General features: G+C 42.9%; 1 protein-coding gene across 3 annotated transcripts in view; it reads left to right on the plus strand.

Moving 5' to 3' along the window:
• Positions 1 to 14,957: 14,957 nt before the first annotated feature.
• Positions 14,958 to 26,105, plus strand: part of TLK1 (tousled like kinase 1) — a 73,163-nt gene continuing 62,015 nt past the window's right edge. Inside the window, exon 1 of one of the 3 annotated variants that reach the window (XM_044417947.1) lies at positions 14,958 to 15,017. In XM_044417947.1, the coding sequence (XP_044273882.1) occupies positions 14,960 to 15,017 (58 nt within the window). In that variant the 5' untranslated portion in view covers positions 14,958 to 14,959. Of the gene's footprint in view, positions 15,018 to 15,071; positions 15,114 to 15,639; positions 15,905 to 26,105 lie in introns of those variants that run through there. The other 2 variants (XM_044417948.1, XM_044417946.1) reach the window with 2 other exon arrangements.

Here is a 26,105-nt window from a genome sequence, read left to right on the forward strand (position 1 = left end):
CCTCTGGAACTTCACCCGTTCTCCACGAGGCCTCAAAAATGGAGGCCTCGTGGAGAACGGGTGAAGTTCCAGAGGACTGGAAGGTGGCATCAGTGGTCCCAATTTTCAAAAAGGGTAGTAGAAAGGACATGGGGAATTACAGACCTGTTAGCCTTACGTCCATTGTAGGGAAAACAATGGAAAGGCTCATAATAGAGAGAGATCTAGCGATGCTAGATAGGGAAAGGAGGCTGGCAGCCACACAACCCGGCTTCCGCAAAAACAGGTCCTGCCAGACAAACCTTGTGGAATTCTACGATAAGGTTTCAAGATGGCTAGATGGAGGGGATGAAGTGGATGTGGTTTACCTGGATTTCAGCAAGGTCTTTGACAAAGTGCCCCATGATATCTTGGTGGAGAAACTGAGGAGTTTTGGGATACACCAAAGCACTGTCTGGTGGATTAGGGCATGGCTGACTGACCGAAAGCCGAGGGTAACCATTAGTGGGGAATCGTCAGGTTGGCCGCCAGTGACAAGCGGGGTCCCCCAGGGCTCTGTCCTGGCACTGATCCTGTTTGATCTTTTCATAAATGACATGGAAGAAGGGGTGAACAGTCTGCTGATCAAATTCGCAGACGATACTAAAACTGGAGCAGTGGCCACAACTGAGGAGCAGGTACTCCAGATCCAAAAGGATCTGGACAGACTAATGGAAGTGGGCAGGAGACAACATGATGGCGTTCAATGTGGATAAGTGCAAGATCTTGCACTTGGGGCATAGGAATAGGTGCTATAAGTACAGGTTAGGGACAAGTGGCTGGAGAGCAGCACTTATGAAAGGGACCTCGGGGTGCTGGTTGACTGCAGGCTAAACATGAGTCAGCTGTGTGATGCAGTGGTCAAGAGGGCGAACGCCACCCTTGCTTGCATAGCCAAAAGTGTGGCTTCTAGATCAAGAGAGGTATTACTACCACTCTATATGATTCTGGTGCACCCACAACTGGAGTATTGTGCTCAGTTTTGGGCCCCTCATTACAGAAAGGATATAGCCAGGTTAGAGTCAGTGCAGCGTAGGGCCACAAGGTTGGTGACAGGTTTGCAAGGGATGGGGGATGAGGCGAGACTGAGGGAACTGGGTCTCTTCAGCCTGGAGAAGAGGTGACATACAGGTATGTGAGGGGATGTCACACGGAGGTGGGGAGAGACCTGTTCTCCCCTGCAGAGGAAGGCAGGATGCGCTCCAATGGAGCAAAGCTCAGGGAACCCAGGTTCCATTTAGATGCCAGGAAGCACTTCCTGACAGTTAGGACCCCGAGGGTGTGGATGGGCTTCCACAAGAGGTTGTTGAGGCCCCATCAGTGTGGGTGTTCAAAGATAGGCTGTATATGCACATGGTGGGCATGTCGTGAGCAGAGCCAGCTGGAGCCAGGGGTCAGACTAGATGGCCTGGGAGGCCCCTTCTGACTCGCTCTGTTTCTATGTTTCTATTATTACATCTAGGATTCCTGTAAGGATAGAATCAGCCTCACAGCTGTTCAGGATACAACAGCCCCTCCTCCTTTCCACCTGATTCTCTTACCAGCTTGAGAAATTAGCCACTGAGTGGATACAGCTCGAAAGCAAAAGCACATGTGATGCACCAAGGCCATTTTAATTGCAACCTTAGATATATGTAGGATCTCTGTTGAGGGCAAGCATTGCAACTTACCAAGGTGTGCTTCTGGTACAGGAGGATAAGAACAAGGGCTCCTGACTGGAAAAAGAGCTGTGTCTTCATAGACACAACATCACATTCATGCCATGTGATTGGCATCATGCAAGCAAAAGGGGGGGGGGATGTTTCTTCAAGGGTCCCTTCACATGTTCCTATTTTAGATACACAGCAAAATGTTTTAACTATATGCAAAAGGTGTATAGATTATAAGTAGGCATTTTGAAATGTGCACTGTACAGGTACGCTTATCAAAGAACTAGGGCTGGCTGCAGCTTTCTGTTGACTCAGTAACAAGCTCCTATGTGTTGCTTTGTCATTCGTGCAATGGCCCTGAATGTAGGAGAAATGCTGCTTTATTTTTGAAGTTTTTGCAGCATTTTACATGCAAGACACTTGATTCTTCGTGGGCTTTTGTGATTCTTTCATTCTAGCATTGTTATTACACTTCAGGTGTTATTAACTCTTGACAGGTGTGTTTACGTGAACAAGGACCAGAGCACTTATTATCAATCCAGTTATTAGCTATTCCCTTATGAGAGCCTCTTTGCTCTCTCATGCACACAATGATAACTGAAGAATTAATCGCCGTGCATGGATGCAAAAAATAACTGGAAGTATGTACATCATCAACAAGAAATGGGGAGGGGGGGAGGAGAATGTCACAGTATTCTTTGCCAATGAATTCTTTATTAAATTTGAGACAGGAACCATCCTGCTTTTTTTAAACCCTTAGAAAATACTATGGCTTTGCATACCCTTTGATTTCTTAAAGGTCCATACAGTCCTATCTCAACCCAGTTTTCTTACTCCTTCTTACTCAAGAATTAACATTCTCGGAAAATCACATATGCTTTTGTTATCCAGCCTTTCTGTCATATAGCCATTAGGGTTCACCTTGTGCTCTCATGTCTCTTCACCTTTACAGTGCAGAAGTGCAGATTGAATGTTGGTAATATATTCAACTTACTTTAATATACTAAGCAGCATTAGGCACTTAGTGAGGGCCCACTAAGAGGAACTTGCACCACTGCAACCGACATTTGCAGCCACCTCTCCTGGACTACTCACTGGCTCCTTGCCTGTCAAACAAATGGTAGCACCAATGATGATGAAGAGGAGCAGCTGGTGACAGCTGTGGTGAAGCTGTAGACTCACTGAAGGAAGGTGTCTTGCCCATGGGTCCACAAAAACCTGGAGCTGGCACTGAACTTAGTCAATTAGTTCCAGTGCTGGCCCAAAGCATTACTGCATTATGTGGAGTCCAGCTGGTGAAATATCACCACCACGACTAAGGCCAACACTTTGAACAGTCTTGCCACATCAGTCAGACACCAACTCCTGCCTTCGTCTTCCTGCTTCTACATATTCCACCTACCTGCCCTTCTCCATTTTGTCTTGCCTGAGCAGGTCACATCACTCTAATGCATGGCAGGTAGAGGCCCACATGTTTTAATGATAATTATGAAGCTAGGGTGGAGTTCTAGCACCAGCAGAAAGGGACCAATGGTGAACTGGTGCCAGCAATAGCAATGGCAATGGACAATCGTATTCATCAGTGTACAATCACAGGATGCCAATCTTTCCCAGTTCGCTGCCCTCCAGACCTTTGAGGCTTCAGCAACCATCGCCTGTGCAGCCCAATCAGCATAGCCAATGATCAGGAAAGCTTGTCTTGAGTCTGTTGCTGAATCACTTATAGATTACTGGATTGTTGAGCAGGCCCCTTTTTCCCCTCTTAACGTTCATGCTCATGCTAACTTTGTGCTAACTTTTGGCCAGGTTCTCACTTGAGGGTATAAGCCTCTGTTTCATCTATACAATTTTGGGCTACAGATAACTATTCAATGTTAGTCTAATGACCCAATCACTCACATGGCTGACTGCTCCACCATACAAAACAAAACAACACAACACAAAACAACACAACACAACAAAAAACCTTCACTTAAATTCAGGAAGGGCACAATCCTATGCATGTTCAAACAGAAGAAGATTCCACAAGTCCCACCATCCTCCAGCTATCTAGCTGGGGCATGCTGAGAGGGGTTTTTTGGTGGAGAGGGGGGTAGGGCTTGGTCTAAACTTGCATAGGATGCAACTTAAATGACTGACCTTAAGAGGAAAAGTTTTCTAGCTAAGAAGAGGGTAATGAAAGAAAGGCAAGAAGACTGAAAGCTAATTGAAGCTGAAGGTGTCAACAACTGAGCTGAGACAGCACTGCTTACACTGTAAAGAAACAGGCTATGTGGAACCACTCTCTTTGCAGATTATTGCCAGGGGAGACTGCTTGCAGTCCCGCGTCGTCAGGGCTCCTTGTTCGTTACAGCTCCCCATATGGGCTTTAAAGGAACTATCCACGGTGCTGAATCTCACACCCAAAATAAGTTTGACACAATGGATAGTTCCTATCAAGCTGAAAAGAAAAGCTGCAACTGATGAGCATGCCCACTGACATCAGAGTCACCAGCCTCACCTGAGATTTCGGTATCTTCCTGTAAGGTGTGTTGGCTTTTCCAGGCAGAGGGACAGAAGCAGTGACTGTTAGAAGGCATCATGCAGACAGTCCATCTTTCTGTCCTGGAAAAGGTGTTTCTGGTAACAAAAATGATGGAAGAATGGTGGGAACACACAAAAGTGTGACCAGTTCTAGACACCATAATTGGGATACCCTGTAAAATTCTGTGAACAGAGTAGGGCAGTTGTGGAATAAAAGCTTTGTCTGGAAGTATGGTCAGCCTTAACAGACTAGAGAGAAGGATTTGAGCCTCAGTTTCTCTTTTCCTGAAAGTTCATTTTCTGAATGTAGGAATCGTTTACTTTGTAATGGACTGTTCAAGCATCGCAAAGCCCTCACCTGCAGTATGGGCTGCAGCCTAGCCATGGATTTACTAACTCACTGAGTACCAGATCTTCTTGCTTTATTTTATTTATTTATTTATTTATTTTATTAAAACATTTTTATGCCGCCCCATTCGCCGAAGCCTCGGGGCGGCTTACAACAATAAATTAATATAAACATTAAAAATCCAAAAAATACAATATAAAATAAGCCGCCCTGGCCAGATAAAATCAGTTAATACTAACAGTTAAAATACCGCTTAAATAAAAAGGTTTTCGCCTGGCGCCGAAAAGCAAATAACGACGGCGCCAGGCGGACCTCTCTGGGGAGCGTGTTCCATAAGTTGGGCGCCACCGCAGAGAAAGCCCTCCTCCGAGTAGCCACCCTCCTAATTTCCTTCCCGGAGTGTTCCCGGAGAAGGGCCTCTCCCGCTGATCTCAAGGGGCGGCTGGGCATATATGGACGTAAGCGCTCCTTCAGGTAACCAGGACCCAAGCCGTTTAGGGCTTTATAGGTCATTACCAACACCTTGAATTGGGCCCGGACTTCAATGGGAAGCCAGTGAAGCTGACGGAGAACTGGAGTCAAGTGACCATAACGCCCAGTCCCCGTCAACAGCCTGGCAGCTCTATTTTGAACCAACTGAAGTATCCGGACCGTCTTCAAGGGTAGCCCCACGTAGAGCGCGTTACAGAAGTCAAGACGGGAAGTCACCAGTGCATGTGTCACTGTCGCCAGGCAGTCGTTCTCCAGGTAGGGGCGCAGCTGATGAATCAGCCGAAGCTGGAGGAAAGCGCTCCTCGCCACTGCTGTTACCTGAGCTTCCAGTGAGAGCTCCGGGTCGAGGAGCACTCCCAAGCTGCGGACCTTGTCCCTAGGAGGGAGTGCAACCCCGTTCAGGGCAAGGGTCACTTCACCCTCTCCGAAGCCCAATCCGCCAACCAACAGGACCTCCATCTTGTCTGGATTGAGCTTCAGTTTATTGGCCCTCATCCAGCCCATTACCTCGGCCAGGCACCGGTTCAGTACAGCCACTGCCTCACCTGGATTGGTGGAAAATGAGAGGTAGAGCTGGGTATCATCAGCGTACTGATGATTCCGCAGCCCACACCTCCTGATGACCTCTCCCAGCGGTTTCATGTAGATGTTAAACAGCAAAGGGGACAAAATGGACCCCTGCGGTACTCCATGGCATAACTGCCATGGTGCAGAGCCATAGTCCCCCAGCACCACCTTCTGGAACCGGCCGTTGAGATAGGAGCGGAACCACTGCAAAGCAGTGCCTCCGACCCCCAATCCCGCAAGCCTATCCAGAAGGATACCATGGTCGATGGTATCGAAAGCCGCTGAGAGGTCCAGGAGAACCAACAGGGACACACTCCCCCTGTCCTTCTCCCTGCACAGGTCATCGTACAGGGCGACCAAGGCAGATTCAGTACCGTACCCGGGTCTGAAGCCGGACTGAAATGGGTCCAGATAATCAGTTTCATCCAAGAGTGCTTGGAGTTGTCCCGCCACCACTCGCTCTAACATCTTGCCCAGAAACGGGATGTTGGCCACAGGTCTATAGTTAGTGGCCATCTCTGGATCCAGTGACGCCTTCTTCAGGACCGGTCGGACTACCGCCTCCTTTAAAGGGGCAGGCACCCGACCCTCCCTCAGAGAAGCGTTAACCACTTCCAAGATCCAGATCCCAGTCCCGTGCTTGGAATTCTTTATTAACCAAGACGGGCAAGGGTCCAATAGGCAAGTGGTGGGACGTACTTGTCCAAGCACCTTGTCCACATCATCGGGCCGCAACAACTGAAATTCATCCAATAATTCTGGACCAGACGGTAGCATTGGCGTCTCCCCAAAAACCTCTGAATCAATAGTGGAATCCAGCTCGTGACGAATCTGAGCGATTTTCTCCCTGAAATGATTTGTATGGAACACTTACAGGACTGCTGCAAACTGGAAGTAGAATAAAGGTGAAATACAAAGGATCCCTCTCGAGAACACAAGAAAAGCCATGCTGGGCCACTCCAATCTAGCAGAATTAGCCATCTTCTTTAAACATTCCTGTGGTGTTCAATATATACAAAACGCCGCCGCCGTCGCTGCCGCTTTAAATCTTAAGAAATAGTTCATATGCAAGCAAGGACAGCTTTCCACTGAGAGTATTTCAATTCCCTGTTCCATTCCTCTCCAACATATTGAACATGCACTTAAATGTGCATGCCCAGAAGTAAAGAGCTGAGTAGTTGTTTGCTACTGGCCATGAACAATCTACCCTGAACCACCCTAAGAAAGACCCTGAACCACCTAACTCTCCTTTTCATCAAACCTGGGTGGTGCAGTAGACATTCTCTGAACCTGTGCCTGGGTGTGGTCATGGTTTGGATGAGGTCTAGTAAACTGAGACTCTGTCCAGACAAGATGGAAGTACTGTTAATGGGTGTTCCTTCTGCCCAGCTAAGTGATATCCAACCTGTTCTGGAGAAGGTGGCACTCCACCTGAGGGATCAGGTTCAAAGTTTGGGTGCTCTGGGATCTAGCATTGGCACTGAGAACCTTCTATCAGCTTAGACTGACATACCAAGGACATCCTTATCTGGACAGAGATAGTCTTGTTACAGTTACCTATGCTCTGATGATTTCTCACCTGAATTCATTTAATGATTTACACCTTTGAAAAAGATCCAGAAACTTTAGTTGGCCCAAAATTGTTAGCAAGGACTGGCCAACATGATCATATTATGCCAGTACTTTTCCATCTGGCTGTCAGTCTATTTCAGGGCTCAGTTCAAAGGACTGTTGTTAGCGTTCAAAGTCCTGAACAGGTGGCCAAGTTTCTTGAAGGACTGCCTGGTCCCATATACAGCTGCCCAGACCCTAAGGTAAGCTTGAGCAGTCCTTCTCTGAGAGGCTTTGCCAAAGGAAGTGGAGTAGGTGGTCACTAAGAAGTGGATCTTTTCTGCTGTGGCACCACAGTTCTGGAGTAACCTTCCCAGAGAGGTTCATATGGAGCTTTTTTGGTGTCAGTGTACACTTTCCTATTTTCCCAGACATCCTACTTTTTTGATTTCTGATGTAAATCTGGCATTATTTTTAAAATCCTTGCATTGCTGCTAGGTTTTATTTGTTTATCCTTTTTTGCTGTGCTTTTAAACATTTACATTTTTATACTGTGCTCGATTGCCTTTTGTTCAATGCTTTTAATGATTGTGAACTTCTCAGAGAGCTTCAACTATTGGGTGATAGAGAAATGAATGATTTCATGAATGAAAAAGAGCCAGGGTTCCTAAACTTTTGGAGTTAGTGGGCACATTTAGAATTTTAAGCATGTATTGCAGGCACCCTCACAAAATGGCTGCCATGGAGGCAGATTGCCCATTTTAGAATCATCCTTTTGGCAAAAGAAAACAGCTTGCATTGTAGCCATTCTTATTCATATAACTATTACACAAATCATTAAAAGCAGATTTGTATTTGCCTTCTGGACAAATGTACTTTTTGTGGCCACAGATCTTGTGTTTTGAATTAGAATTCTTCTCCTTTACTGTTGCCTTGTCTTCCTGCATCCCAGTAAGAACAAAGCTGAGATGAGAAGGCCAGTGCGTGTGTTTGTGTGGAGGTGTGTGTGCAAAACTGCACCCATTTATATGCTTCCCATTTTCAGCAGCAGGCTAAATTAGGATTTAATTGTTACTTGGAATACTTGGAAAGTTTTTTGCACCATAGACAATCAAACACTTGACATTCCAAAACACAGTGATCTGGGAGTTATAGGAAGAAAAGTTATGAAATATTCATGGAATGGATTGCCTGGATAAAAGCAGTGCCAAATTAAGTTAATGAAAGCCAAGGAATAATACACCCAATGTTTGAGAACTGGGCAGAAACAGGTTTAGAAAAAGTGGACTGAACACTGGTCCCACTGTATTGACTTTTCTTTCCCTTTGAAAATGTGTCATTAGGATGACAGAATGAACCTGACGTAACATACAAGCCAAGATACATACAACTCCAAGACGTTCTGTTATGTAATGGAAATAACAGTTGTTGAGCTTGAACAGAGGCCTTTCTAGGTTTCCATGTTGTAGATTCATTTAAAAATTCAGACAGGCCAACAGTTGGTCTACTTTACTTTATTTTGGCCCACTTCATGATCTGTGTTCTAATCGCGGTTATAGTTGCTTGAAAAAACAGTGACCATTTCCTTCCAATTTTGATATTTTTATGCTTTGAGGTTAGATATTCCCCAACTGTTGCTGCAGTTGAGTGTTGTGGACAATGGTCTACTAATGAGAGGTGAAGGTGAGGGACATACTGGGAACACAAACCTGCAGTGTACAATTGAGATACAGGTAGTGACTATCTGGACACATGCCCTTGAAAATGGGAAAAACTCCTTCTGATGTAAAATCTGGATTGTATCCCTGAGCACCATTTGGTACCTCACACAGATTCATGTAGCTCAATTGCTTACTTTGAACGAAACTCCAATGAGCTCACTGAAACATGCTCCTGGCTGCCATAGCAGTTACGTTTGAACTGGAACTGAGAAGGCCGGGTTCTTGTTCCTATTAGGCCATGAAGCTCATTGGGTGACTTTGGACCAACCATTAACTTTTAGCCTCATCTACTTTTCAGGATTGTTGTAAAGATAAAATATGGAGTAGTTGGAGTTGGAGGAAGAGGATCCTCTGTGCTGCCTCAGGCTTGACAATTAAAAACAGATTGATGAGAAAAAACCAGAGAGAGTCTGCTGGCGGTATACAATCAAAAGAATGTTGACTGTTTATTCAGGCATACAGGAAATACATGCAGCATGTAGGAAGCCGGGGAAGGGACTACCAAGATGGAGTCTGTACAAGATGTTTTTCTAACCTATCAGTTACAAATACAGCATGGAGGAGATAATGTAGGCTATAGGCACAATAGGGTGAAACAATAGGGTTGAATATGATTAAGACACATAACACAAAAAACAGGCTCGTTAGCATATCTAAGCATATCAGGGCAGGCTCATTAGCATATCTAAGGTGTACATGGAGCAAGCCTTGCAACATGATTCCTGATCAAATCAGGAAACTCACCTTAAGTCTAAAACTGTTCTTACCGTGTCAGGCTTTTAGCAGTCATATTACAGCATGGTTTTCTCTCATTTTGTCCTGACAAGCTCCTTGGAGCAAACATGGGATATAAATGTAACAATAGATAAGGGCATACCATTGCAGCATTTAGGATCCATAAAGTTTATGGATCTAACACATCCCTCCCTCTTATTTCCCCTCGCAGTACCTTTTCATGCCACTTATTGCAGAATTCAAGATGGCATGTATGATGTTTTCAGGCACCTTCCCATCCAGACACTGACCAGGCCTGGCACTTCTTCCTGGCAAGTTGCTACTTCCGGTGCCTTTACCCTGGAAGAAAAGTGATCTGCTTGTGAATTAGTCTTGTCTGTTTGCTGCGGCTCAGTCAAGCCACCCGCCTCCATGGCAAATGAAAACAAAACAAACAGCACAATGTGACAGACATGGGTAATTGAACATAGTTCTTACCACTAATAGCTTATACAGTAACTGTATAAATTCTACGGATGAAGCTGCTTTTTCAATGATATACTGTTTGACAGATGGATGGCCTGAGACTAAAGAAAAAGCAGCAGTAAGACATTAGCTTAAGGAGATCTATAATGAACATCACTCATGGTTTACTTAACATTTTTGTGAGTTAATGTATAACCTTTTTTAAAACTTCTTTTCAGCATTCACTCATCTTTGGCATAACACTGAATGTGTTTCTTAGACTTTAAATCCTCCAGGGTTTTTAGTTGTTCTTTTTTAAATGAAGGTTATAAGCCCTGTGAAACTGAGGACCCCATCAACTGCTTCCAAGGCTTCTGACTGGGGACTGACTGACTATAACCCACATCTGTCAGACTATGTTCCTGCTAAGGATTGATTCACATATTATGAAACCTGGTGATTTCGGTTATGAGTGACGTAAGTTACTACACAGAAGTTATTAAAGATTTCAATAAACCTTAAGTCTTCATAAATTAAGATCTTGTTTTAAGTACATATAATAACTATGATTATTTTTTTCTCGCTTCTTTGTGGAAGCCCTCAACCTTCCTAAGACTTTGAGCCCTTTGGGGACAAGAATTCATTTATCAGTTCTGGGTAAATTGATCTCATGAGCCCTGGTACCAATAAATAAATGACCAGCAATCTATCTATCTATCTATCTATCTATCTATCTATCTATCTATCTATCTATAGTAAAACTATGGACTGCCCTGGGGGGAATGTCTGCTAGTGTGAGAGGAAGACAATAACACTAGCCCAAAGTAATTGCTCCAGAACAAACAAAGTCAGTGGTGTTTCCTGCTTGTCCCTTTCCAGAAGCACTAGTGCAAGCCAGTTTCTGGGTTGCACTATCAAGGGGTAGTTTCCTGTTGTGCCCACAATCCTTTCTACTAACACCAAGTGACTGGCACTGGCAGACTGCCCGCACTGGATACTGCCCTGTTCTCATACACATGGACACCTGCACAAAAGTGTCTTTAATATCAGTAGAGCTTATGTGCTAATAACAGGGTGAAGAGTTGCTGCCAATCATGCCAGTGCTAAGTTTCATAACGCTTGGATGTGCATGTACATACTCACAGCTCCAGGCAGGGATTTGTTTTAATGTCAGGGGCAGAGGAGTAATGCAGGGAGTACACCTTTGCAGAGTAAAAGTGCCATGGCACTGAAGTAAATGGGGAAACCCCAGCATGAAGTGACTTCTGCCAGTGCACCCAGTGCAAGGTACTCCTGGATTTTAGAGCTTTGCTTGCATCCTAGAGTAAAACTAAACCAGGAATGTAAATAGTCTTGTACATGTGAAATGTATAGTTGCCAATCTCCAGCACAAATTATTTTCTGCCAAGTTCGATGGATAAACACGGCTCTGCTCAGGTGATTTAGGAAAGGCTGGAGGTTGTTCCCCAGTATCTTAACACAGCAACCTGTTGGTAGGAAAAATGTAACAGTTTGATAGTGAAGAGTGAGGCTCCCTGTGCTACAGTGGGCCAATAGCACTCTGTACTGTGAAAGTTAAGGCCTTATCTTATAAATTAAAGCCTCATCCTATACTTGGCAAGCAGCACAGGAGCGATTAGCATTGAGCAGGCACTGGGGCTGAGATGGTTTGCAGCATCTCTCTCAAGGGCTTGCCAGGGATCAGGGCGCCCTCTTTGCCTGCAAGTGTAACCAGCCACCATTGCTACCCATTCACATGTGCATAAAGAGTTACCTGAGGAGACAGCACTGGAGATTTGCGACTTGGTAGGAATGCATACACTTCTTCCCTCTACCCATGCTCTATGTATGTGGTTGCATATACATATTTTAAAAGGTTATGTCTTTCTGTGCTTTTGCCTATGCAATACTGCTCCTGGAATTTCTTACCGTAGGGGCAAGTGTGGAGTATGTAAACTGGTTTTAGAAGGAGAGTTATGTTTACTTGCAGGCAAACTGTGAACTGATGCAACTTAGCCAAAATGGAAGCTGTAGCAACTCCCAATGGAAATGAGGTTCTCATGGGGATGGTAGCCCCAGAAACAATGGATGGAGGCAATGCAGCCACAAAACCAGCAAGTGGTTTTGCTGGTTTCCACTGCTACTGGGGCAAAGCCAGGAGTTTGAATGTGAGGACAGAAAGGCCTCGCTCCTTCAGCCATTACAAGGAGCCAAGGGTGACCTGGAAGTTCAGCCGTAGAGCACATGTGTGGCTGAGAAGATCTAGCTGAGGAATGATATCAGAGAAATAATAGTCACCTTGAGTTTGCATCAATAAAATGGCTTTGGGTGGTTCTAGATGAGACTTTTATCATGCCATTGCCCTGCCTCATTTACTGATTTTTTTTTTTTTTTGCAGGGATGGGTCTAGACGTCATCTTCCATGTCTAAGCCAGTTATTCCCTCTTAACATCTAACATGGAGGAAAAGTTGGGATAGCTGCAAAATGCCTTCTGAATGTTAGCATGAAGAGCTCTTCATCTTTGTACTGGAAGAGGGTCCTCTATTTATTATTTCTAAAGCAAGTCATTATTTATGGCTGGTTATCAGACATGCTCTGCCAATAAAGAAGTATGGGGGAATGCCAGTCTTTTGTTTCAGACTCATTACTTATATTGTCAGCATTCTGCTACTTAGGGAGCTGTTGGTCATGCTTTGTCTATTTGTTTAAATTCCAGCTATGACCAAATTAAGTAGGAATAACTTGCTTATATCCCTACTCACAATCTCAGTCTGCTGCTGGTTGAATATATAGAGGGGAGGAGATGATGCACCTCACTGGTCCCTCACAACCCTCTGCATACTCAGCTGTTGATGTTGTTGTTATGTTATCATTAGATGCTTAAATCACCCTTCACCTAAAAATATAACTGCAGTATAGAAAACAAGACATGAAAATATAATCCTAAAACACAATGGCAACAGAAGACCATAATAAAAGAAATTAAAAGCCAATAAAAATCAAGGGAGAAGCAAAAATGCTAGCTACAATGCCTATGCAAAATCCTGGTGCAGAAAAGACAGTAAAGACATTAGCAGTATTTCTGTTTGGAGGAAGTTCCACAAACAAGGGGCCATAAAAGAGAAGACTCTGTCTCTTGTTGGCAAGTAGTATGTTGAAGGACTTTGAGAGGAACCACCCCAGAAGATCTTAAGACATAGGTGTGCTGGTATAGAGAGGAGTGTTCTTTCAGATATTTGGATCCCTAGCTGCTGAGTGCTTTAAAGGTTAAAAACAGTTCCTTGGTCTGGAAGCAAATAGGTAACCAGTACAGCTCCCTTAGAAATCAGAATATGATTCCATCCAGTTGTACTTGCTGACCATCTGCAAGCTGCATCTGCCCTAATTAATGCTTCTGAGTCCTCTTCAGAAGTAGACCCACCTATAACATGTTATAGTAATTCAGTGGAGAGGTTATTTCATTTATGCCTTTATTAAATTTCTACCCCAAAGTAGAAAGAAACTAAGTATAAGCCACCATGGATCATTTATCCTTATCCAACAATAGTTGCAGCTAGTAGACCAGTCAAATCTGGGAAAGACTTTCCTGGCTATACATACATAGACTCTTTTGCATGATTGGGAATTGTAAAAAAGGCTGGGCGTATTGTGCCTTGGCCAAATTGCATGTTCAGCCCTTCCCTTAGTATATTGTATGCTAATATTCCCACCCTAAATCTATTTTTTCTTAAGGACATCTTGTTGATTTTGTTGGAACTTATTTTCAAGTAAAGCATGCTTAGGATACTTATTTTAATTTCCAGTTCATTATTCTGTTAATGCATGTGTTAAATGTCACTTTCATTCAAGCAACTTCAGGGATCCAGTAGTTCAGGGAAACTGAACCTCTCTTAGCAGGGAGCGGAATTCTACTTTGAAAAAACCTTCCAGACAAGAAGGCAAAGACAAACAGGGCACAACTGAAAATAGGAAAGAATACCAACATTGTTTAGCTTAACACCTTTCTGCCAGCAACTAAGGCTTGGGACAAAATTGTAGCCTTAGAATGGTGGAAAAGTTGCACAAAAGCCTAGAAGTAATCCACTGGGGAGAGGGGTGGGACTGGGGAAGGAGGTGGCCATCAAGTGCATTCTGAATGGCCAGACTGGGATCCAAGAAGGGCCAGATTCTGCCCTGGGTCTGAGGTTCTGCATAGCTGTGGTGAGGAGTAAGCTACTTAGCGGGGGGGGGGGGGTTGTTTCCCTTCACCCTCCACCTAGCACATCTAATAGGGCTATAGTTTCTTTCATAATGCAATTAGTTTCACATATTGCACATTAAACGAGGTAGGTTGATGCCCACAATAAAATGGTAGGAAAGTCACAGACCTAATACTCATCTTGCTTCACAAGAAGCTGGATGGGACCAAAGGATTTGCTTGTAAAAACTATAAAATGGGTAATCCCTGGATCAGATCAAAGCATATCTAGTCCAGCACTATGAGATAGTAGAACAAAGGCACCCACTTTCCCTTATGGATTTCTAGATTGCTCTTCTGTATTTAATTGCTTGCTGGTAACATTTGCTAATAGGCAGCATTGCCTAAGGTATTAGTTCAACAGGCCTTTCAGGTTGGTAGCTAAGACCCACCTGCTTGAGTGGCAGCTGGAGATATAGTTTGGAGATGCAATGCGATCAGCAAGGAAGTTCCGTCAGGCCCACCCACCAAAGCCAACCACGGTGAGGGAATCCCAAGGTCTCGATGGCCGCAGTTTTCCTTCTCCACCGCCTCACTCTGCTCAGTGGCATTTGCTCCCTACTGTGCTTAGCGCTGCAGCCCTGAGACCCCATCTGACCCTATGACCGTCTTCTGGAAGCAGTTTCCATGCTGACTAACAGGCAAGTTCGGAAATGCGTGTGTCATATAATGATGAAATCCGCATGGGTGTCCAGCGTGAGGAGGCTTCCGCCGGAGTGTACATTGCACGGTACGCGCGCGCGCGCCTCTGTGTGTGCACATAATGTGCGGCGGGAAGGAGCCGCGAGGTGTAACCACCAGGGAGGGCTGTGTGGGAGCACATGATGTAAGCTACGGAGGTACTCTCGGCGAGGCCAAAGAGGGCGCGTCGCCGGCGGCCTGCTGCGCGGGGAGGCGGGAGGAGGAGCAGGTGCCCATGCCGGCTGCGTGTGCCTTCCTTCTCCCGGGCGGGCTGTGATGCGCAGCGGCAGCATCGGCGTCGCTCCCTCATCATTTGCCAGCTTGCGATAGTGTCTGCGCATGACCCCTCCCAGCCGCCCGCTCCCTAGCAGGGGAGAAGGTTAGGCTGAGTGAGAGGATTTCCTCTGTCTTTAACATTGGCGATTGCTCGGAGGCGACGCAGTGCAGAGGTGTGGGCAGGTTGCTCCGGCCTGAGCCGCGACTTCTCCTCCGGCGCCCGAGCCCCCTCCCCTCCGCTTTCCCAAACCCACGGCGGCCTCCCCCACCCCCCACCCGCTTCGCGTGTTCCCGCGCCTGGGGTCGCCGCTCGCCTTCTCCTCCGCCCCACCCCCGGCAATGACCACGGTGGCGGCGGCGGCAGCGGCGGCATTGCTGGTTGTCCCTCCGCCGCCGCGCCGCCTCTTCCTCTCCCCCAAGTGCTGCTGCCCCCGGCGGCTGCCGCCGGGCTCCAGGAAAGTAGCTTGATGAGTGTCCAAAGTAGCAGTGGAAGTTTGGAGGGGCCGCCATCTTGGTCCCGGCTCTCCACGTCCCCACCGAGCCTGCAGGGCTGCTCCGCGGCGGCTGCGGCGGCGGCAGCGGCAGCAGCAGCGGCGGCAGCGGCCGTGGCGGCCTCAGCGGCGGCCTCCCTGCTCCATAACAACACGGCGCTCAAGGAAGGTAAATGGCGAGCGCGGGGGAAGTGCTCCGTCTCCGCTTCCCCAGCGGGGAAGGGGAGGTGAGGAGGAGGAAGGAGAAGATGACTGACTGGTGTGGTGGGGGAATGGGCCCTTGGGGAGGGAGGGGCACGGCGGTGTCAACAGCGGCAGCCGCCGCCGCCGCCTCGGCAGTCGCCGCGACGCCGCTGCCTGAGGCCAGTCCCAGGCTTGCGGGGCCGAGTGCGCGATCAGGGCACGGGAGAGGAGACAAGACATGTCTTCCTTCCCTTCTGCATCCGAGTGTGGAAGGTCTAGACGGCTCCCCCTCCCCTCTCCAGTCAGGGACCTAAAAAGAAGATAAAACAACCTTAAGCTGCCCAGCCCTGATCCCGCTATTAATTCGAGACACCCCCCAAAAAATGTCGTCTAAATTCCTCCCACTCCCTCACTTTCAGTAGCGGCTGGAGAGGGCTGGTTTTAATGCTTCCACAGTCCCTTGACTAATCCGCGGTATAAATGTCTGAAATCGATATCTTTCTCTTTGTTTTTACATTTATATTTTTAAAATGGAAAGCTTTTTTTACGTTTCTTCCTTCCATTCCCGGATGGTTAATTCTTTCTTTCATATTTTAAAGTGTGTGCTGGGGGGAGAGAAGTGGATGCTCTTTTTTTTTTTTTTTTGCCTGATGGTGATTATGATGATGAACGTGGCTGTTGCTTAAATGAAAAAGGGTCGAGTCGTTTGGGCATCATGGAGGTGTAGGATGGTGGAAAAGAGACAAAGATCGAGGCACTTATTGATACAAGAAAGACACTTTCTTCTTCCATTGGTTTCCGTCAAAAGTGACGGAGACACGTTAAAAGCCAGTACAGAAATGATTGCAACTTTCTCCTTTTCCTCCATCGCATCTTGGATGATTCCCCCTTCCCTCCCCTTTCTCCTTCCCCCACCCCTCTTGTATTAGAACGACAGTGAGAGAGCAGGGTGTTGTGGGTGTTTGCAGGGAATATCTGTATGAAGGTTATGTGCAAACAAGTCTTTTTTATTGTTTGTCCATTTCCCCCCCTTCTTGCTTGCATTAAACTGTGCTGCCACAAGATGTAGCAATTATACAGCTTATGAAATGATTAATGCTCTTTTATTTTACTTAAAATTATGGTTAGCAAGGGGTAGAGGGGAACTTTAATATAACAACATACGGTATTCTGGAAGAATGAATATTGCATATTCATGATTTTTGGAATGTGATGGCTCTCTGACTGTGGTACTGAATGATTCTTGCCTTTTGTTTGCATTGTGTGTGGTTAATCTTTTTTTAGCAATTCTTAGGAAACAGAAAAAAACTTTCAATCTTTCAAATGTTACAAGGTTTTTGAGAAATTAGATTTTTGCAATTCATAAGCTATTGGTGTTATGCAGCATACCTTTTGGTATTTATCAGTGGACATCCTTAAAGACTTGATTAAAAGTGTTTAAAACCAATGAAATGTATAATGCAAGTGTGTGCCCTCTTTCTCCATTCCAGTAGTCAGACTTGTCACTTTTGCACACGTTCCTAGATAGGAAGCTGACAATAGCAAGCTCAGATTGGCATGAAAGCATTCTAGAAAATACCTGAAATGGTTGGATTTATGGCATATGTTAAAAACACTGATGTGGCAGGCATTTTGTTCTTGGCTGTTTCTTTTGGAAAATTCTCAGGAGAAGACAGAATTAGATATATCAGTTTGAACTAAGTTTATTGAGCTGCTCACTCTCAGTTGGATAATCACTTAACATCAATAGTGTGTATTATACTTCATTTTTAATTGTGGCAATCCTTAATTTTAGACTACAGCATAGAAATTTAATTTAAACCTTTCATTAATATACTTGACGTTAATGTTAATAAATAAAATATGTTTAAATAAATGTTCATTTTCTGAATGCATGTTCTAGTTTGCAATACAGAAATTATATGCTTTTAAACAACAACCCTTTTCACCTAATATTTGTCCATTGTATTGAAGTGTCAGTCTCTGGTTTTGTTCATTCATCTTGCAAGGTCATCATGGAATGCAATTATCTTTATACTTTTCTAGATGATAACATATTGGGAAATAGTAGCTCAGTAATATAAAGAGAAGTTGCATGTCACACAAAAACTTCAATCCCTCCTCATGCAACCTTCAATACTGGTTTTAATGTGGTATGTGATTCTTTCCTGTGTATTTTGACTGCCTGATTTAAACTGTAAACCATGAAAAGATAGAATCTACCACTATACAACATTTATAGTTGGAAGCACAGTTCTAATTCAGTGCAATTCATTCTGGTTGCATGTACATTGGCTATGGGCAATAAGCCCCCCAAACTTTCTATGTGTACTTTTTAAAAAGCCCTAGACGAATACAGTGGTAGCAAAAGGATGTGATGGGCAAACCCTCAGCATCTGAATCTATGGGCAGACTGTTTAATTTGCTAAGTTACAGTTATCATTTGAAGGGACTGTCTTCGAATATAGACACTTGTTATTTCTTGGAGTTCACTTGGTCCATCTAGTTCGGAAGATGCAGCTCCCTAAGAAGGGTCTCCATGTGTTCGTTGGTAGAAAAATACATTATTGAAAATGAAATGCCTTGTAAGGGACAGAATTACAGATTATGTTATAATTAAAACAGGACTTGGTAGTCTTCAGCTTTTGATAAGAACAAGCAGAGTGTGAACTGTGACATTATTGTTCAATAATCCAATAACCTGTAGATTCACTGCTCAAGATGGAGTTGATGTCAGCTGAGCAGCAATATTCAGTTGCTATAATTTGCTATTCAGAGTGATTAAAATAGGTAAACATTGTGCATTTTGTTTAATATGTACATATAGGATGTGCATTTTGTTTAGTATCACTTAAAAGAGTGCAGTCAGTAGCTATTTCATATACCAGTTCTGTATATAATTGTGCAGAATTGTTGCATTAGTTTTAGTGGGCTTTAATATCTTTCTTTCAAGGCTGCATTCTTATGCACACCTATCTGAGAGTGTCAGCAGCAGGTATCTGCTATCTCCAAAATGTTATAAGAACTGTAATTCATTTTACAGTGGAGGTGGCATCATAGTGTGGTCATAGTGAGTAACATTGTCCCTTGTGTGACATTTGTGTTTACATGCAAACAAATATGCAAATAACTTTAGCTTCTTTGCCAGAAACATCTTTTACCATTAAAAAGTGCATGGTACCAACTGCATATGAATGAACATATACAACTATGTTAGAATTTTGACTTGGGGAACTAGGTAGCCTTATAGAGAGTTGGATAATGTTAATACACACATTGTTCAGGACTGAATAGCAATGCAACTTTCCAGTCTTCTGACTTTCCCCCCAGGTACAGCTGAGGCAACAGTTTGCAATATACTGAGATGAGGAACAGTATCTAATACTGTTTATCCAACTTCTGTTCATTCTGTTGCTCTAGTGAGAGTCTTTGCTAGCACGCTGAGGAGTGTACCCCCTAAAGCAATCCTGGGGATGTGCAGAAATGCTCATTTCTGCATTAAAACAGATCAGCTCTCTTCTGCAAGCTGTATTGATGCGCTGCTTTCTGAAAATGAGTCTGTTTCAAGTTGGTTTAAAAACTCCTGTCTCGTGGAATAGTTGTAGGTCCTACCGGGATGCAAGTGGCATTAATACCGCCCTGCACTATGAAACAACCCATGGATTGTTAACTCTTGGTTTGGGAGTGAATTTGCTAGTTCCCAACAGCTTGCCTGCTTCCAGTGCACTAAACCCAGGCTCGCTGCATTCCTCATCTTTTCCACAATATTTGAACCAGGACATCTGGATGGATGGGGAAGAAATAAAATTATGATCCATGGTTTATTCTTAGGTTGAAACTTTGGTTTGTTTCTACCCCAATAATTCAGAGTTCTGGGTTTGAATAGCATTGAACACAGTGTAGGGATGGAGCATCCATGAGTTGTTATAACACGCAGGAAGTGGGCCAGTGGTCAAGAGCCAGCTCAGTTGCTTCTGAGTTACCCATAGTTAAAAGCCTATGGGTTTCATTGGTCCAGTTCCCATGACTAGAACGAACCATGGTGGCTTGTAAGGTATACATAATCAGTGCTCAACTGTGGCATATGTTGTCCAAACCTGGATGGCATGGCTTGTTGCATGGTTAAATAACCCATGGGTAATTCAAGGGCTGTTTAACCCTTCAATAAGCCATGTGCCCTATGTTCAGACTATGCAGCAAGCTCTGTCCAGGCAGTTATGCAAATCACACTCAGGATGCATCATGGCTCCCAACAAAATGGCTTGAATTGATTGTGCAAATGGTTCAGTGTGTGAATTGTGTCTGGGGTTTTCATCCCCCAGTAATACAAAGTTTGAGTTCAGCCATTATGATAAGCCAGCCAGGAATGAGTTGTTGCTAGGTTGTTTATCACAGAGGAAATGAGTGGGTTGTTGTGGTGGTGGTGGTGGTGGGTGAACTGGATCATTGAATCAGTTCTTTAAGTCTTCAGTTAAAACATGAAGGCAAAGTTCTCTCAAGCACTGTGAGTGTAGGAATCAGATACTTCCAATCTTATCTTGTTAAATTACTGGGCTTTCCTCTGGAAACTTGAGCAGCATTATTAGATGAAAAGCTCACGTTATTCCACTTTTTAAAAATGCAATGTAGGATTACATTTCAGAGCCACTTAGTGAACAATACATACATCTAAACAACTTGATTTATTTCTCCACTCCACAGTTACCACAATAAGTCAAGAAATTAATTCCTTTAGTTTTATTGAGGTATTTTTATCCATACATTCTTGGATCCATTTAGGTTTACTGAGTATTTTGGAACAAATATACATGAATATGATATTCATGTATACTAATATCTACTAATTTCATACACATGTTATTCTTTTGTTAGAAACTCACCATCTTGTCAGTTTGGGTCTTACTGCTTTGTTTTCAAAGTTTTTGAAAATCAGGTTGTATGGTGGTTAGAATATTGGACTGGGAACCTAGGAGATCTGAATTCTAGTTCACACTCATCCATGGAACTCTTGGGGTGACTTTGGACTAGTCACATATTCTCAGCCTAACCCTTCTTACCCAGTTGTTGTGAAGATAACATGGTGAGGAAGAGGACCTTCTATGCTACCTTGGGTTTCTTGCAAGAAGAATAAAGGTGGTGCGAAAATGTAATATAATACATTTTTATATATTTTTAGCAACGAGAGTCAACTATTTTTATTCTTCTTCCAGAATGGGATAGGTTTCCACCATCTTTCTGCTTTAGCAGTTTACAGCTGGAAGGCAGAATGGAAATTAAAGATGCCACTATGACAGGGGTCTGTGATGTGGCATGCCCTCAGGCACCCTCATTGCACAACTTTTCACAATCCTTTAAGTTTTTTTAAAGGATTGAAAAATGCTAGGGTGCAAGGCTCCCCTTCTATTTCTGAATCTGCCACTGTTCAGCTGTTTCATGAGAAGGACTAGAAAGCAAGGGAAAGGGATAGAGGGGAGGAGAAACAGAGAGATATGTGTGGGTGAGCAGTAACAATATAAATGGGTGCATGGGGAGAAAGAACATGGCTTGGTATTAGAAGGGAGAGAAGGAAGAAGGCCAGGGATGAGGAAGAGAGAAAAATAGCAAGAAAAGTGGCCAGAGGAAAAAAATACTGAAGTTAGAGCTTATACCTCACCTTTAGGAGATGCTGCTTCAGCTATAACATCTGTAACTGTTACCACCAGAACAGCCCCATTATATGTATTTAAAAGGAACTCAGAAGCCTTGTTTTGTTGACATAGGCATAGGATTGACATCACTACTAGAGAAAGCTTTTCAAAATGAACAAAAATTATGATGTAAATAATTGTCCTTAATAAACAGAAGGGCATATAATATGGCTCCGTGAATAATAGGTAGAGATTGCTTAAAAATTCTTAAATTTAATATACATGGTTACCATTCTTGAAAAGTAAAAGAGACTTTTCTACCTAAAGAAGCTCTCAGTAGCACAATTTGCATGATCACCTTGGTTTAAACAAGCTAAGATGTTTTGTTTAAATTATAGCATGTGCTGGCATGTACTGGGTGCTATTTTCTTAGCTACCTACTCAAACACATCTTGTTCTGTTGCCTGAAGGTGGGCAACATAGCCTGGTCGAAGGGGAGACATCCATCAAATAATCCATGCTGTACTATTGGGTTACCTGAGTGTTATTTCATATGTGATGATAGGAATAGATGCTGTGCACAAATTTTCTTATGCTTTCACCAGTCTCTGCTACTTCTGGATTTTGTGATGAGTCAGATGTTGCAGGTCTACTTTTGATGTTCCGAAAATGTATTGTGTGTAACTTGATTTAGTCAAATTGTATATATTAAGATACAGTTTTGAGTCATTCATGACAGATTTACCAGCTAATAGGTGGTATAGAAATTAAATAAATATAAGTTTACATTTAAATCTCTTTAATTTTAACAATAATTTTATGAGCAAACCGAGATATACAGAATACATTAAATGTTTCTAATGTAATAAAGTGAATTTAGTCTCATATAGGGCAATACAATGCATAATATTCAATTTTTTCCTGAAAATCCACTGGGAAAAAACACATTTTTTTTTGCCATGGCTTTAATGTTTTGGGAAATTCTAACTGTCTATCTCTATTACCTTGAATGACAGTCCCTCATAGATTATATGACAGTAATGCAACCTATGGAGCTGGAGCATGTGTCATTGTCCATTTTTTTCAAGGGGACCCAGCAAGAAAACCAAACCAAACTGGTAAAAAACATTCCTAGTCAACTCTGTTGGGACTGTCTCATAAGTTTGAAGATAGGCAAGTAAAATCCTAGTTGAAGGCAGCACATTTATATATTTTATAGTTCACGTTAACAGACTACTACACAGGTGTTAATCACGACGAGATTAAATGTTAGAGATGTTCTAGGTACAGTCTTGCAATTCTTGCAATATCTGTTAATTTACTATATTCTTGTAGTATTATCTGTGAAATACTAATTAAATGTATTGTCACTTTTAATACTCTCTGAGGAAAGCCCCAGATAATATATTGGATCAGAGCACATTGGGCTTCTTAAAGAATGTATTATTTTTCTGGCATTTTGGGACTAGTTTCTCTTTCTTTCTTATTTACTAGGGATGCTTTCTGATTTTCTCATACTTTTTAGTTACGTTTGTTGTCCTAATTTAGATACTCAGTGCAAACTGGTGTTAAAATGACACTGGAAATGCAGGAAGAAATTGGTGGGAGATGTATGCATGAGCCCAACACATTCCTTTTGGTCAAAGCACGGTTGGGATTGATGTTTGAACTCAACAAGCGTCTCTTAGGAGATCCTAGCAATCACCCCAACTTTTCACAATGTATTTAAACCTGGATAGTTTCATATGTGTTGCTGTGCTTTCTATTAGTTTGCTAATCTTGCAAAAAATTCATATTTATCGCAACTTATAGCCACATCATAGAATTTGTGGTATAGAATTCTTTGTATGGCAGAATCCATGTAAGCATGGGTGGCCAGGGTTGGCCAAACAGAAGCTTGCAAGCTTCCTGTGGCTCTTTGAGTTTATTTGCTGCTTTCTGCCTGCCACTGCTACCCGTGGGCACCTGCTTGCCAGTCGCCACCTCCACCCACAGGATCATGCACCCACTTACGCCACATAAACTATATGTTGAGGCCTTTGCAGGCTTGTCAATTAATCCTTCATTCCAATTTTTCTTTTCTGGTGAGGAAGGGACAAAATGTTTAACCTCCTGCACTTTATCATCTTTATCAACTTTGTTGTCTTCTCCTTCTTTCTCTCCCGCTTCTCCTTCATGATTCCATAGTGGGTCTGTTATGCAGGCTGATAAGGGATTATATGTAACTGACTTTGGGATGGGTTCAGTGGTGCATGGCTGCTGGTGCTAGTGGAAACAAGCGCTAGCTAAGATATCTGGCATGCTAGCAAGAACTTTGGATGTTGTGCAAGCACTGGTTTCTGCTGGTGCAACACAATGAGTGTTAGAGGTAGGATCTTTTCCTTAGTGTTATGGGAAACTCTCTCTCCCCCTCCCCCTCACTTACTCTTGACTGCTGTACATGGAAGAAACCCGAATCACTTGAGCATATTTTGAAGTGGATTTGGTCTAGCAAAATGTGTATATCAGTATTGGTTATAGATTCCAAATGGTATTAATATCTGTGGCTTGAAGATTTCAGCCTTCTGAATGCTGTTGCTTTTACATCTAGTATATGAAGTAATTGAAGAGAAATGCATGATAATTCTTTTCTGAATTAAATTTCATGTTCAACATTCTTGAACAATTTTCAGTTATTTTCCACATGTTGTGATTAACATACTTCTACAACTGCTTATTGGTTACCTATATGATATTTCTTCGTATTTGCTATGAACTAGCAGTGTACACATGTTCTGTTTTAGCTTTACAGATCATTTGTAGACATCTTTATTAAACTGTCTCTTTACCAGAGTGTGGTGCTATATGGTTTTAAATATAAACAGTCAGAAATGAGAGTTTCTTGATGTAACTTTGGATGATTTGCATACCCACAGTTTGAACATACAGTACAATATAGTGCTAAATTTATGACTCCGTTGTGGTACAAGTAGTTGACCCAAGCATTCACATTTCAAATGGCCTATATGCTCTGATATCCTTTAGTCAAATGTAGTTAGACTCTCTTCATTGTAGTGGCGTTACTTACTTTCATGTATTGGTAGTATTAATATGTCACATATTAGAAATTGCAGTAGAGGAGAATCTTGTACCTGATCTGATGATTGAATTATAATTCTTCATGACTTAGCACCTTGGCATATATGAATAAATGGCAAACAGTATGTGATCTTTAAATTCTTGGTAGTATTTTCAAATAAAATCTAGCCAGCTGATGGTCTTGTACTTTTGCCTAAAACAGAGTGAGTAGCTGTGATTAGGAGTTTTTGTGTGCTCACACCATGCTTAGTTTCGACAATATTTAGTTAATATAGGGCAGAAAGCATACCTGAAAAATGTAGGTCAGTTCATCCTCCAAGTACCATGTAAATTGATTTGTTCACGTGGACTGGATTGAAGATGAATATTGTCCAGAAAATAGGACCAATTCTAAATTGACTTGTTGACTGAATTCCAATTATGTGTTTCTCCTTTCAAAAAGAAATTCTGGAAAAGGAAAGGAGAATTTAATAGCAACTTATTAATTCCTGGCCTTAAACAAACAAACAAAAATAAACAAAGAAACACAAACTGGTATGACCTTCAGTCAACCAATCAATTAATGCATGTTTTTATGTAAAAGAACCATGGGGGGTGGGGGGGCAATCTGATTCCTGAGGAAGTATTGTAAGTGATCCAGTAACTCCGGTATTTTAAGTAGCCCTTTGGACTTTTGAACCCTCCAGTCATCAAAGATCAGTCATTTCCAACCTGGTGTCCTCCGTATGTTTTAGCATACAACTCCTATCAGTCCAAGGCATCTGGAGGGTGCTGAACTGGAAAAAAAGTTGTCTTGTGATATAACCTAGAAGGTGGCATTCTATACCTCCACTAGGAACCTTCGTGAAGAAAGTTGTCTTTATCTTTCATGCCCTCAGAACACATTACAGAGCTCTGGCGGTCACTTTCAAATAGTGAATATTAACTATTAATCAGGCATCATGGACAGCAACTTTTCATTTTGCAGAAAAGCACTTTTTGCCTTGTATTATTCTTTTATTCTGGGAGGTTCTAGGCACTTACCCAGTTGTATACATATTTACTCTATTTGATTTAGTGAGATTCTGTTTAGAGATAAGCATGCATAAAACTGCAGCCTTAATTTTCAAATAGATGATCTTGTATCCCTGCATATCTGCAGAGACTGAAACAGATGTGTCCCTAAAGAAATGTAATTCGTCAGTACTACAGACATGTAGGCTCCATGGCCAAAAGGCTTGAAGTATGCTCCTTGGTGGTATAAAGACTCTAGTTAGTTACAAAGTGATACATTTTAAGTGTTTTGGGAACAAGCAAAATGGATGCTTGTTAAGGAAATATCTTAATGATTCAAATCTTTTGCTGTTCAAATTGATTTAGATCAGTTGATTCTTGTAATTGACAAGATTCAGTTACTTACTGTTAAATCCATTTTCCATTAGGTTTTAAATGCCAGCATGGGTGCATTTTTCAGTTTTCCTGAACCTGATGATCACCAGATCT

Source organism: Varanus komodoensis, unplaced genomic scaffold (genome assembly GCF_004798865.1).
Source record: "Varanus komodoensis strain SLA01 unplaced genomic scaffold, ASM479886v1 scaffold9, whole genome shotgun sequence".
Lineage (NCBI taxonomy): Eukaryota > Metazoa > Chordata > Lepidosauria > Squamata > Varanidae > Varanus > Varanus komodoensis.